Genomic DNA, 14,339 nt, shown 5'->3' with positions numbered 1-14,339 from the left:
AGCGAGGGCACTGATCATTCGAGACGTGTACCAGAAAGTAATAGATGCATGATTTCGTGTTTTCCGAGATGTTTTCGGCTATGGTACATAACTGGGCATGACCAGTGCTTCCATCAATTCTTTGCTTCATTTGAACGAGCAGCCCAGGTTGCGACTATGTTTTAGAAAAGAATTGATAAGAACAATGATTTTTATTACTCCCGAAAGATTTCGTATATAATTTAGAAACATGGACTGTTTTCGAGATGTCCTCGTTCTTGCCACCGAGGGAGAGGAAGAGCTCGCGTATATGCTGCGTAGCGTATAAACCTAACATATAGTCTAGTTTCCAACTCCAAGAATCAAGCCGTATAGACAGAAGTCTCTCTTGATATCGATGAATCTTATCCTGATCTCTGTTACATGCATTCACGATCACACAAACTACAATATCGCTTTCTACCACCATATCATACACTTTCTTCATGCAACTGTATAGCCGATTTCGAAAAATCCCCCTCTGCAAGCATTAATGCGAGAAGTGCGTGCATTTCCTCAATCAATGAATAATTACCGACCTACAAATCGGGAGTCAAGAATGAAATTCCGGCCTCCGGTTTCCTCCCCCAAAGCAACATCTCTTCTGCTAGCCGCCTCTTTACGAAACTTTGTGGGCTACACAGACATTCGCTTACTTCCCCTCATCATCCTCATCCTCCTAACCTTTCCTTTTCTTCTTCTTCTTCTTCTTCTTCTTCTTCTTTCTCTCTGTACTCTGAGAGGCCGAATCAACGTATATTTTGTCATACTCTTCTAGGATGTATCGGACATGAGGATCGTCTTTTGGGATTTTCTTCCTGAAGACCTGAGCGGTCTTGTAATCCCCACAAGCCATAAGTGCCTGATACATCCTACATGTAGCGCGCCGAGAAGATAAAAGAAAATGATACGAAGCTGATGAGAACAGGTGCTACACTATTGCCATCAGTCACCGACCAAGAAAAGACATATGAGACAATTACCTCAAAAAACTAAGAACATTGTACGGCAAGTCCGCATCCTGGTGTTCTCTCCAAATGAAGAGAGCATTCTTGAGGTCTTTCGCGTAGACGCAGGCGCTGAGAAGAAAATCATAAACTTTTCTTGAAGGAGACACCCCAAGCTCTTTCTTGATTGCCCGAAACAAGTCAAGCCCACTCCGCAGAAGGGCAGGCTCTCCATCGGGAACTATCGAGAATACCTAATCAAAATTTGAAAGAAATTTAAGATATCCTTGAGGAGTCTTGACATAATTGAAAACTTGTTACTCTTGCAAAACAAGCAGGACAGTTCCCACAATTATCCAAAATTATGATTGACTTGCTCTAAAATCTTTTTGGCTTGCCAACCCCTTGGACTAGTTTCAGTGGTGGAAGCCTGGCCCTCATATCGGGATGTTATCACCTTGAGGGAGGCAAAGACTACGTAGTATTTGAGTATGTCAACTATGTCTCGAGTACGACTACTGAGATATTTCAATCAAGCAAAAGCAATTTTCTCAAAGGAGAAGGAGCTTCAATGAAAAAGAAACTATTGGAACCAACCTCGTCAATGATAACCTCCATTCCCATCTCATCGCCCCGGATGAGTTCTTGAAGCTGCTTGAGCAAATCAACAGCAACACTGAACCAAGGATGAAAGAGTATTCCAAGTATAAGCAAGTGCGCATTTATCATAATTATTTCGAGAAGAAACCAAGAAACTTGATATTTTATAGACGAACCTGATGTGGTCAAATCGAACACAATTGAGAAGTACTCGGCAACACCCATCAGTCCAACTCTCCATATCTGCATCCTCCAATTCCTTTAGGACCTCAAACAATCTATCAAGTTGCCCATCTTCTCTTTGAAGGCTGTCCTGTTAAAAAAAATAGAAAGATTTCCATTTCATTTCATGAGCTGATGAATGCTTACAGAATGAACTAATTACCCGACTTACTATGATACTTAGCGCCGCTTTAGGCTCTAGATTGCCTTTGTTACGCTTGATCTCGTCGTAGACATCGAGTGCATCAGAAATTTTATCATTTGAAGCAAGAGCTGAGGCAAGGGCACTCTTGATCTCATTCAAGTACTTGACAGGTATTCCCTTTGCATCAATTACCTGCCAAAACAATTTGTGCTTCAATGATTTCTAGGATTGCTAAAATATTCCTAGTACCAGGCACTGATCTGAAAATACAATAGCAACAAACCATGAAAGTTTTCATAAGCATAAAGCACCTGTTTTGCCATCTCGAATTGTCCACAAGCTGCATATGCACTGATCAGTGACAAGTAAACTTGCTTTGTCGGTTGAACTCCTCCTTGTTTCATTTCCTCGTAGTACTACAACAGAAAGCAGAAGAGGTGTCAGTACATGTTGTCACATGCTATGGTTAAATTAAGAGAGAACACACACCATTATTATACAATTTTAATTAAAAAAAAAAAAAAGCTAAAAGATTGTAATTTGGCGTGAGGAGTGAGTTGTGCAAACTCAAGGATAGTTTCAAAAAAATTATCTCCATTAGCAGAATGGAAGCTCTTGGTTATTCTAACAGGGAGAAGCTGTCTTAGATCCTCGGAATAACAAATGATTCGATCACAATTGATGAAAGATAGAAGAGAAAACATGTACAATTTCATGAGTACCTTGACTATGTCTTCTTCAGAGTCAGAGTTACTTATTAGGTAGCTAAAGGTCTGAGAATCAGGTTTCAGACCTGCAGCTTCCATTTGCCTAAGAACCATCTTTGCCCCGGACACATTTTTCTGCAAAGTAATCAGACAATAAGTGAAACATGGAGTTACAGTTATGCAAATAAATGCAAGTTTTGGCATTTTCGCATCAAAACTTAGGGTTTTAGGGGATTGACAAGGCAAACCAAAAGGAATTGAAAGGAACTTACTTCACGAAAAAATCCTGCCATTACAGTATTGTAGATGGTAGCTGTGTGCTTCAGATTGAACTTCTCCAAATCTTTAAGCATATCATATGCAGCACTAAACTGAAGCAGAGAATTTAAGGAAAGAGATAAATATAGGTAAGATCTCCAAGATAACTACACTTTCCACCTAAAAAGCACGATTTAAACTTACATCTTTCATTCTTGTCGCAAAGTTTATCAGACACCTGAAAGTCTCATGACTTGGGCTCAAATTCTGGCAGCAAATTAATGATCTGATTCGGGGAACCTTGCAATTGAATAACACGGACGAAGGAAAAGATCAGCACTGAGCAATGTAATCCTCCAGTTTCAACAACTATTCAAAAAGATTAAAGGGCCTTTTAATGAAACTCTACATCAAGTGCTTAAATATTACAGGGGAAGGAGGGAGAAGAAAGAGGGTGAGCAAGAGTTTGCTCTGGAGTATCGGGATAGTAAAAGATTAATTGCTTTAGTGAGTTCCAACATACTCAATGACTAAGTGAATTTTGACTTGATTGGTCATTCATATATCTCCTCATGCACTCGCTCACTCCCTGCTCTCCATTCATCATATTCTTCTTATACAAATATCAATAAACTTCTAAGCATTTACAATAATTAATTTCATCGAACAGCCACGAGAGTAAACAAAAATTGTATACCACAGTATACTCATATGCCTCCTCACACGCATGCAATATGGCATGTAAGACTTCAAGGGACAAGGTCAGGCCAACTTCACCCATTTCGTCAGCTATATCAAGCGCAATGTACACCTACAATTGGAGAACTGAGTCAGGTAACAATATTTTTTATTTTTATTTATTTATTTATTTATTATATACTGGTTATAGTAAAGCTAAAAAGAAAATCGAACTGATTTATAATAACTAAGACAATGTTTCTCTATTTCATCCACAAGACGAATCTTCGTACCTCATGTAGATTGCAACAGTGAGTGATAAGCTTTCCATAAGAAGTAGATGAAGGCGCCACTTCGAGTTTCTTGTGAAGGTTTTTATACTTCAAAATCACATCCTCAACCTTTAATGACAGAGATATCAAAATTTGTAGACCTGATGATATAACTAGTAACGAATATTTGAATAAGCATTTATGGCATCAGCATGTACAAAAGGAAGAGTGCACCGCTTTGAAGCTTGTGAAAATGAGCTCACTGCAAAGCCGCAAATGCTTCATACAATACAGCCTCATGAACATAACCAGTAGCAACATGAGAAGGTCCTCACCAGTAAGTTTGGCAGGTTAGCAGCATAGTGAAAAATAAAATCTGTTGCGTCCTTCACTTCTCCACCTGCAAAACACATTAAGCAGTTCACATTTAAATCCAGATAACATGTGATGCATTTAAAATAAAAACTAATATAGAGAACAACACTGCAGTAGATGCCAACTCAGAAGCTCGCGACATTAATTGAGAGGCGGTGATTGCATTATCATGATAATTTACAGTAACATGCATGAATTTGCTTGCCATAAACAGAAAAGAGTATTAAGAGCCCCAGTAGCAAGAAGGAAGAATGCAGATATACCATAGTCTTTAATTGCCAGAAGAAACTTTTCAGCAGTTGACTCTCGTTGTTGTCTTCCCAAGGACTTGAAGATTTTCACCAACAAACTCCTTGATGAGATGCTCATAAGGTCTACAGCGTCCGACAAGCGTGAAATCTCCTCTCTGTGACTTCCGCTCTCGCCTAGTGCCACCAAGTAATGTCCTGCACCATCAAAATAATGCTGAATACAAAGGATATGGCGAACTAGAAAGACTGGGGAGAAGAGAATTCAAGTGGATAAATTAATATATTATCAAATTATTTAAAGAATGTAAGGTCACCCTAAGAGACCGCACAATTATGCCAGATCCCACATCACTCGTTCGTACGTTTTCCAAGTCAATAGTAAATAAATTTCTCCTTATAAAATCAACTAGAGCACATGGATACTCAAATCATGGCGGGATGCTTGTATTGTTAAAAGAAAGCACCTTCCACAATATCAAACAGTAAAATGGCATAAAGTGAATCCCGCCTTCTGCATGCATAGAATCAAACAGTAAAGCTTCCTATACTATTACAGGTCATTACCAATTGCAACAAAACCACTTTTGGGAGATAAAAGGTCTTCCAAATTCAGTTCAAAAAGAAAGAACAACTTGAAATGAAAGCAAAAAAGTGAGAAAGGAACAAGGCAAATCCAACATCTGTCCGCATACAAGACAAACAAAAAGCTTCAGAACTCACAGAGTCCGCATAGTCCACATCAATAACTTGTCCATGACACATTTTAGCAGTACCAACCACATACCTATTAGATCATGTTTGTTGTCCTCATCACTGGATATAGCATTGTCGCAAAGTTGCTGAATCTTTTCGCCATGTTCCATATTAATATACAGAAGCATCTCATAATAACTGAACTTCGAGTTCGTATAGGCTGTATCGCCCTTGACAAGTTCAGTGACTAAGTAGAATCCTTGCTCCATACCCATATGGATCATGTACATCAGAACTGGACCATAAGTGGCCTCTTCAAGTTGGTACCCACGCTCTTTCATCAAGCTTAAGAGCTGATAAGCCTTGTAGATTTCTTGTGATGCAACATCATCATCATCATCATCAGTAGCTCTAGCCTTCTGTATGCAAACATCTATGAATGCATTGTACTCCTTAATTCCAGTTTCGCGACCCAGTTTCCCAAAGACCGTCAGGGCGGCCTCTGCGCCTATCTTTCGTGTACATGTTTTAATTAATTGCTGAAAACGGCGATCTTGAGTGCATTTAAAGACCCACTTCAGTTTTCTTTCGCGTGATACTTCTTTCTGGTGCAACGAAATCATGGGGTTCAATGTTTGAAACCATGGTACATCTAACACAGTATGTAGTGACGACTTCTCAACTTCTGGCATGACATTTGGACTAGGTGAGCTGTCTGCAAAGGAAAGGGAGTGAAACAATTAATGGCATCAAATAGAGTAAGTTTTCAGCAATTATTAGATGCCAACTTCATGAGAAGACTCAGCACCAAGGTGGGAATTTTGCCGGACTGACCACTGAGTAACTAAAGAAAGAAAAGACAAATGCCTTCTGTTTTCTCTCTTAAACAGTAACTTCTCCTTTTTTCCTCACACAGGAAAAGCGCCGCAATGAGAATCAATCACTTTCTATGTTTATTTTCATTCATGAGAAATTATGCTTTGATGCACTCAACCTTTCCTATTGAATGATCAATCGCACCATCACAGAGAAAAAGCATGAAACTACTTCAACAGCAAAAACTGTGAATTAGCAAAGACTGAACATGCACATAGCATCAGAAATGTGTTCGTCTTTATTATGGACTATCACTTACCGATTAGCACAGAAGAAATATCCGTAGAAAGCTGCTTCCTCGCCAAGTAATCTACAGGATATGAAGACCCAAGAAATGAGAGTTGAAGTCAGTGTCTTCTGAAACCAAGAGCGCAACAAATAATAGCTAATTCACATTCGACATCTCCACTTCAACCCAATAGTCGACACCACAAATGCCTGGAAATCACACGGATTCTTCAATGGCATAGTCCGCGGTGTTTGAACAGATAAATCGAATGCCTTTCATCACATAATCTGAGGGATCACGTGAGGGATTCCAATCTATTTCAGATGAGCAAAGTAGTCATCAAACAAGCATTTCAGAGTGTAGTATTATTTCCATTCCATGCATTTCCACTCTTCCACAATCCTTATTCCCCAAGAAACGTGCCATTTACCCAATCTCTATGCAGAGAAACATCGACTCTAACAATCACTTCGACACTTACCGAAATCGGATCCGCCGAGGTTCAGGTTCGTGACCTGGAGATCACCGGTCCGCTTGAGAGAGGACTTCTTGGAGCGGGCGGACGGCTTGGAGGATTTCTTCAACCGGAGGAGGGTCATGGGCACAACATGACTGACAGAAGAGGAGGAGGAGGATGCAGACGACCCAACGGCCTCGAGCTTCGTCTTCTCTGCCGATGTGACCAGCGATGAAGAAGGAGGAGCGGGAGCGGCAGAGGAAGGAGATTGCTTGGAGGAGCATATGCGAGCTGTACGGATCAAGGAGCTCAGCTTGGAGGAGGAGGGCATTTCTTCATCGGGCGTAAGCCGAACTGAGCTGAGCAATTCTTCTTCCTATTTCCGGTAATGGCTGCACGCAGAGAGAATCCGTTTCCGGGGGTTTGCAGAGGTTTATAGCTCCGGAGCTGCAACAATGGAAGTTTTTTCTGTTCGGTCCCTGAATTTTGCTCTCATTTCCCATGTGACCCAGAAAGTGTTAGATATTTCTGATTAGGTCCTTTATGCGGGCCCAAGTATAAACGTCCCAATCATCGTGATCTAATTATAATTGAGAATTTAGACAAGGTCATTTGGCTCGACGGCATTATCACACGTTTGATGTGATCGGTCCACTTATAATTAGTCACAGGTCATACGTACATTACAATATATAGTACATGTTTTTGCTTTTATTTTTCACAAAGCAACACATTTTGTTTCAATTTTATCGGATAGCACAAATATTTTGAACATTTTTACATGTAGCGCAAATTTATTTTTTCATAAAAATGTTACAGAAGTTGAAGTGGGCCATTTTTTGACACTCTTACACATGTTGAAGTCAGAATCATGCTAAGCGAGGTCAATCTTTCAAAATTGTGCTTCATGTAAGGGGAAAAAAAAGTATTATCAGGTGTATTTCTCCATATAAACATGGCATTTCACCTCGTGCTTTATCAATTTTTACCAAAAAAAATTGATGTTGTGAAAAATAATTCAAACTTTTCATTCTTTTTTTCCGGTAGACTAACCGGAGCAAAAGCTCAAATGATGAAACGGAAAGATGAAAGAAAATTACAGTAAGCAAAAGCGAGATAATGAAGCCTCGACAATGTTGCAAAAAGTAGCGAATTAATGTTGGCAAAGGATTAGAGAAGAAGTAGGAACCAAGTGACAATTGAATCGCCAGCCGAGCCATCCAATCAGCGCATGCATTCCCTTCCCTGAAAGTATGTCGAACCTCAACAAGCTAATCCTGCTGCGGTAAGCTCTTTATAGCCTCAGCAAGGCTTATAAGATGCAGTGCACCTCTACCGACAGATGTGATAAAAATTAAATCAAACCGTGTTGTTTTGTAAAAAAAAAAAAAAGGTCAAAAAATTTATTACAAATAAATAATATTCTTATTTGAATTTAATGCTTGACACATACCTAATACAAAATTTTTCTAAAAATGAAAAAGAATAATTAATTTTTGTAATGGTTTCTTTTTTATCCTAAAACCAAACAGAATATTAGATTTGATCGTTGCTTTTGTTTAGAGATTCCCGCTGCTTTGCAAGATTATGTTCAAAGATCTGACTTGTAGGAAAATCATCCCGCGTATTTAACGAGAAATGGTTTTGATTCTATCCACGAGTTGGTTTCTTCATCAAGTCAATATTAGAACCACCCCCATAACGCAATTTTCCATTTTTATTGCAAGATAAAATGAAATGGAAAGCTTCTTGAAAAATTGTGGTAAAAAACTTCCTTCGAAAAGCCCATTTTAGAAAGAGTGCCCGTAGTAATATACTATAATCGGCACATCAATCTGATCACACCCGTCGTCGTCAATAAGGCCAACCACCCTCATCGATGTTCCGTTGAGTGCCATGGCCACCCCTTGGCAAACAGCCAATCCTAGAGATGCCGACGATGACGACCACTCCCGTACATCTCTACTAACCTGCCAAAGAAGGTTTATGTTCCAATGAAATCTAGACTTGAATAGTAGGACTTAATTAAAAAAAAAAAAAAAAGAGGGAGGTTTGACCGGAGGCTTTCTAGACCTACCTTGGAGGCCCAATCTGTTCAGCAGCTTTAGCCCAAAAAGGCCCATTAAATCTCCATTCATCTTTTATTGGGCCGACAAAGGCCCAATGCATCTCAATGCTGGGTCTTCAGCTGGAAGATTCAGGGCTATCGATTTGAAACCATATTTTATAGATTTTTTTTGTTTTTTGGTTGGGGTTGGGGGGGAATAGGTGAAGAGGGATTTGGCTCCATGAGGTCGTCGTCCACAAAATTCGTCAAGTTGTGAGTATGTCGTGAACACCAATTTCTGTATATCGACGACAAGCTTTATTTCCTTTCCTAAGGCAACGGACAATTGACGTTCGTCACGCACTCGTAATTGCACCGAATTTTCAACTGCAAAGGAACCTTGTCTCGTGAGAGGACCTATCCTTCTCCCCTATGTCTGCCCTTTCATAGTAGAAGAGTGATGAAGTCCGGCCACTGATAATATCAAGGGTTGTGATCTATATAAACACGAAGAACAACCTTTACATGGCAGATATAATTTCGTCCTAATGGAGCAAGTCGCCGTCGGCTTTCGATTAGGAAAACTCACTGTAAATCTGCATGGCGCCTATAGCTTGAAATGGTCAGGGGCTCTGCGTTCGAATTATTCTAGTTGAGCTGATCTATCTTATATATATATATATAAAAGATAGACTTCGCATGGAAACCGATGGCGAGAAGTTCGTATTGTTACAACAAAGCATGTCCAACAATATCAGTCGAAAAATAGACATCAAATCGATGAGAACAGTGAAAATGGCATGTAGTAATCTAACTCGACGTGCACATAATCACAGCAAACTGCATTAATAAAACATACCGAGAGACGAAAGACCTTTCAGACTTCAGTTCGAACGTGCCATATTGAAAACCATGGGATGCCTAATGTAGTTTCTAGTGACTTCTTCTTGGCTTTCTAACGTGCCATAGGGACTGGGCTTGCTGTCAGCAAAAAACAAAGGAAGTGATACGATCTATCACATCAAACAGAGTACACTTACAGCAATTACCAGATGCCAAATTCACGAGAAGACCCAACACCAAGGCGAATTTTGCCGCAGTGACCGGTGAGCAGTAATAAAGGGGAACAAGCATATGCCTTCTATTTTTCTATCTTAAACGGTAACTTCCCTTTTTTCCTCAGACAGGTAAAGCAACTCAATGGAAGTCAATTCATTTCCTGTGTTCATCTCCATTAATTCATGAGAAGTTAAGATCCCTAGCATGATTATACAGTCACATCACACCGCAAGTTCAATGTGATTCGTCTAGTTATACTTAGCTTTACTTTTTTCTGTTATATTTTTATTTGAATTTCTCGACATGTATCCTAGATCAGGGGATATTTCCATTAGGGATATGTGTGGTTTTACGAGATTAGGATCAAGAATCGACTTGTGGGAATCAAAACACAATATGTTATAATTAGACATTTTAGGAATAAATATGTTGTAACATGGTTTGTCTGTGTCCAGTCAATCTAGTCTATCTAGGCTTTAAAAGTCGCTTTCTGGGCCTACGTAGAGGCCCAATTTTTCTGCAGTTTTAGACCAAAAAGCCCATTTAAGCTTCTTTCATATTTTCTTGGGCTGCTAAGTACCCAATTCATCGGACACTGGGCCTGCAGCTGGAAGATTCGGGCCCATAGACGAATCCATTTTGGCATTTTCAATAGGGGCTTCTCCCCGGACAAATGCATAAGGAATGATTTGGCTCCTTCAAGTTACGCACTCGAAACTTGTGTAGTTGTGAGCGTATTATGAATAACATATCAATTATCGTCAACCACCGTCGGCAATACATTCGTAATTACACCGATATTTCAATTGCAAAGACTTTTTTGAATTTTTTTAAGGACGGCAAGATTTTTTTCCCATGCATTTGTCCCTTCTAAATGGCATTTATAGCAGCTTTTTTTTTTTTTAACCCCTAATGGAGAGAGTCGCCATCGACATTAGGTAAAAGCTCCCTTTAGTAGGCAAATTATTGGTCCAACAAGTACATAAACTTTTTGAATTGATGGGTTGCCCCACGTGGAGCTTCCACAACAGGTGGTATTAGCAAAATTTTTAGATAAGATAAGGTGGACGACATTTTATGACAAGGTTTTAACTTGAACAGACACAGGTCCCCACTGCACGCTCATATCCACGAACACTGAGGGAGCAGCAGGAAAAGACAAAAAGCCAAATCGATTAATATAAAGCACGACCGATTAGAAAGTCGAGAAAAGATCGGGTTGATTTGACTTTGAAGTTGAAATCCAAATCACTCAGACCCAGCCTCTAGAGACAAAATTGATAATAGTAAATAAGATAATTTATTATTAAAAATTTAGTTATAATAATAGTTAGAAAATATTAAATGTGAAAATTTATTTTAAATGGAAGAAAAAAATATAAAAAAAAAGTACTCGGGAGCCGCAGGAAAAAAAAAAAGCCGAATCGATTACTATAAAGCACGACCGACCAGAAATGCGAGAAAAGATCGGGTTGATTTGATTTTGAAGTTGAAATCCAATATCACTCCAATCCAGCCTCTGGAGACAAAATAGGTAATAGTAAATAAGAGAATTTATTATTAAAAATTTAATTGTAATAATAGTTAGGAAATATTAAATGTCAGAATTTATTTTAAATAGAAGAAAAAAAAGTACTTGGGAGCATCAGGAAAAGACAAAAAGCTGAATCGATTACTATAAAGCTCGATCGACTATAAATGTGAGAAAAGATCGGATTGATTTGATTTTGAAGTTGAAATCCAAAATCACTCCAATTCAGTCTCTAGAGACAAAATATGTAATAGTAAATAAGAGAATTTATTATTAAAAATTTGATTATAATAATAGTTAGGAAATATTAAATGTGAGAATTTATTTTAAATGGAAGAAACAAAAAGTACTTGGGAGCAGCAGGAAAAGACAAAAAGCTGAATCGATTACTATAAAGCACGACCGACTAGAAATGCGAGAAAAGATCGGGTTGATTTGATTTTGAAGTTGAATCAATCCAGTCTCTTGAGACAAAATAGGTAATAGTAAATAAGGAATTTATTATTACAAATTTGGTTATAATAATAGTTAGGAAATATTAAATGGAAGAAAAAAAAAGTACTTATATATACCTGTAAAAGGAAAAAGAGAATTTATTATAAAAAAAATTAATTGTAATGATAATTATGAAAAAGTATATGTGAAAATTATTATTTAATGGAAGAAAAATATTAAAAAAAAGTGATGATTAGGTTAATGAATTGAGAGAAGAACGGAGTGGAGCGAAGTAGAATTATATTCCGAACCAAACCCCACCTGTTCTGGCCTCGTGGGGCCGGCACGGCGGGAATTGTTTGTGGGACTACAACGTACGGAGGTCACGGGAGAACCACATGGGCCTTGTCTTCGAGATACTGGGCATGGGCTCAGTGTCCAAAAAAGGCAAGGATGGGCCCGGGAGGCGCTCTTACCCTTTATGTCCTGAGGTCGTGATCATATGCTAGCTAGCAGGTGGCCCGGATTCAAATAATTTCCACACGATCTGATGGACTAGCCTCGTCCACTCGACTGAATCTAGGGTCGTGACCTCGTCCATGACATACGCGTGGAAGCGAGAGGATCATTGGACCTCATCCATGACTGAATCTAAGGATCTCTATATCGTAAAAGAGTTTGATGAAACGCATTTTTACAAGTTCGGGAGAAAAATTTGAGAGATTTCCGCCTCTTCTTCTCATTAATTTAAGTACGTACCGGCATTCCATCAAGATAAGGAGTGTGGATATGATAATTGTACGGTTATCTATGTCCATCATAGTAACTTCTCTTTTTTCCTCAGACAGGTAAAGCAACTCAATGGAAGTCAATTCATTTCCTATGTTTACCTTCATTAATTCATGAGAAGTTACAATCCTTAACATGATTATACAGTCACACCACGCGTTTAATGTGATTCGTCTAGTTATATTTAACTTTACTTTTTTTTTTCCTGTTATATTTTTATTTGAATTTCTCGACATGTATCCTAGATCAGGGGATATTTCCATTAGGGATATGTGTGGTTTTACGAGAGTAGGATCAAGAATCGACTTGTAGGAATCTAAACACGATATGTTATAATTAGACATTTTACGAATAAATATGTTGTAACATGGTTTGTCTGTGTCCAGTCAATCTAGTCTATCTAGGCTTTAATAGTCGCTTTCTGGGCCTACGTCGGAGGCCCAATTTTTCTGCAGTTTTAGACCAAAAAGCCCATTTAAGCTTCTTTCATATTTTCTTGGGCTGCTAAGGACCCAATTCATCTGACATTGGGCCTGCAGCTGGAAGATTCGGGCCCATAGACGAATCCATTTTGGCATTTTCAATAGGGTCTTCTCCCCGGACAAATGCATAAGGAGTGATTCGGCTCCTTCAAGTTTTTTTTTTTTCGTTGAATTAAAGTTTATGTCGGATTATTAGTCCGTTGTGACTACTCCAACTAAGGGAACCTAATCGCCACAGAATGTTCCTTTCGCCATAGCTCGCTGAGACTTTAGCTCAACTTGATCACTACAGCCCCACCAACACAATAATTAATTAGGTTCAAAGCCCACTGGATCAAGTATTATGGGCCGGCCACCGTCATCCCATAATATACCCACATGGTGACGAGCTCTACGTTCTCAGTGAGGTTCAAATTCGTGATGTTCAAATAGAGTACTTTGATTCGGTTCCTTCAAGTTATGCACTTGAAACTTGTGTAGTTGTGAACATATTATGAATAACATATCAATTATCGTCAACCGTGGACAATGCATTTGTAATTACACCGATATTTCAATTGCAAACATTTTTTTTTTATTTTTTTAAGGACAGGAAGATTTTTTCTCCTATGCATTTGTCCCTTCTAAATGGCATTTATAGCAGTTTTTTTTTTGACCCCTAATAGAGAGAGTGGCCATCGACATTATGTAAAAGATCCCTTTAGTAGGCAAGCGCTTATTGGTCGAACGACTGTCTTGTACATAAAACTTTTTGAATTGATGGGATGCCCTACATGGAGCTTCCATAACAGGTGGAGGATAATAGTTAGTATTAGCAAAATTTTTAGATAAGATAAGGTGGACGACATTTTATGTCGAGGTTTTAAATTGAACAGACACAGGTCCCCACTTCACGCTCATATCATACTTCACGAACACTGAGGGAGCAGCAGGAAAAGACAAAATGCCGAATCGATTACTATAAAACATGATCGATTAGAAATGCGAGAAAAGATGGGGTTGGTTTGATTTTGAAGTTGAAATTCAATATCACTCCAGTCTAGTATTTAGAGACAAAATAAATAATAGTAGATGAGAAATTTTATTATTAAAAAATTGGTTGTCATAATTGCCAGGAAACATGAAATGTGAGAATTTATTTTAAATGGAAGAAAAGGGTAAAAAAAATACGTATATACATGCATGTAAAAGTAGATAGTTATGAAAATGTATATGTGAAAATTATTATTTAACGGAAGGAAAATATTAAAAAAAAAGTGATGGTTATG

At 38.5% G+C, this 14,339-nt stretch overlaps 1 protein-coding gene across 1 annotated transcript; it reads right to left on the bottom strand.

Moving 5' to 3' along the window:
- Positions 1-349: 349 nt before the first annotated feature.
- Positions 350-7,146, bottom strand: LOC116192035 (pentatricopeptide repeat-containing protein At4g04790, mitochondrial). The gene is made up of 16 exons (XM_031520431.1): positions 6,753-7,146; positions 6,302-6,352; positions 5,258-5,881; positions 4,486-4,668; positions 4,183-4,247; positions 3,869-3,976; positions 3,595-3,708; positions 3,102-3,197; positions 2,912-3,010; positions 2,655-2,774; positions 2,244-2,348; positions 1,960-2,124; positions 1,742-1,878; positions 1,563-1,641; positions 1,002-1,219; positions 350-890 (listed from the first exon to the last, which is right to left on the bottom strand). Exons 1-16 carry the CDS (start codon positions 7,057-7,059, stop codon positions 698-700), a joined length of 2,664 nt encoding a protein of 887 aa, XP_031376291.1. The 5' UTR covers positions 7,060-7,146; the 3' UTR covers positions 350-697.
- Between the last annotated feature and the right edge of the window lie 7,193 nt (positions 7,147-14,339).

This window comes from Punica granatum, chromosome 1 (genome assembly GCF_007655135.1).
Source record: "Punica granatum isolate Tunisia-2019 chromosome 1, ASM765513v2, whole genome shotgun sequence".
NCBI lineage: Eukaryota > Viridiplantae > Streptophyta > Magnoliopsida > Myrtales > Lythraceae > Punica > Punica granatum.
This window is presented reverse-complemented; position numbering and strand designations above follow the sequence as displayed.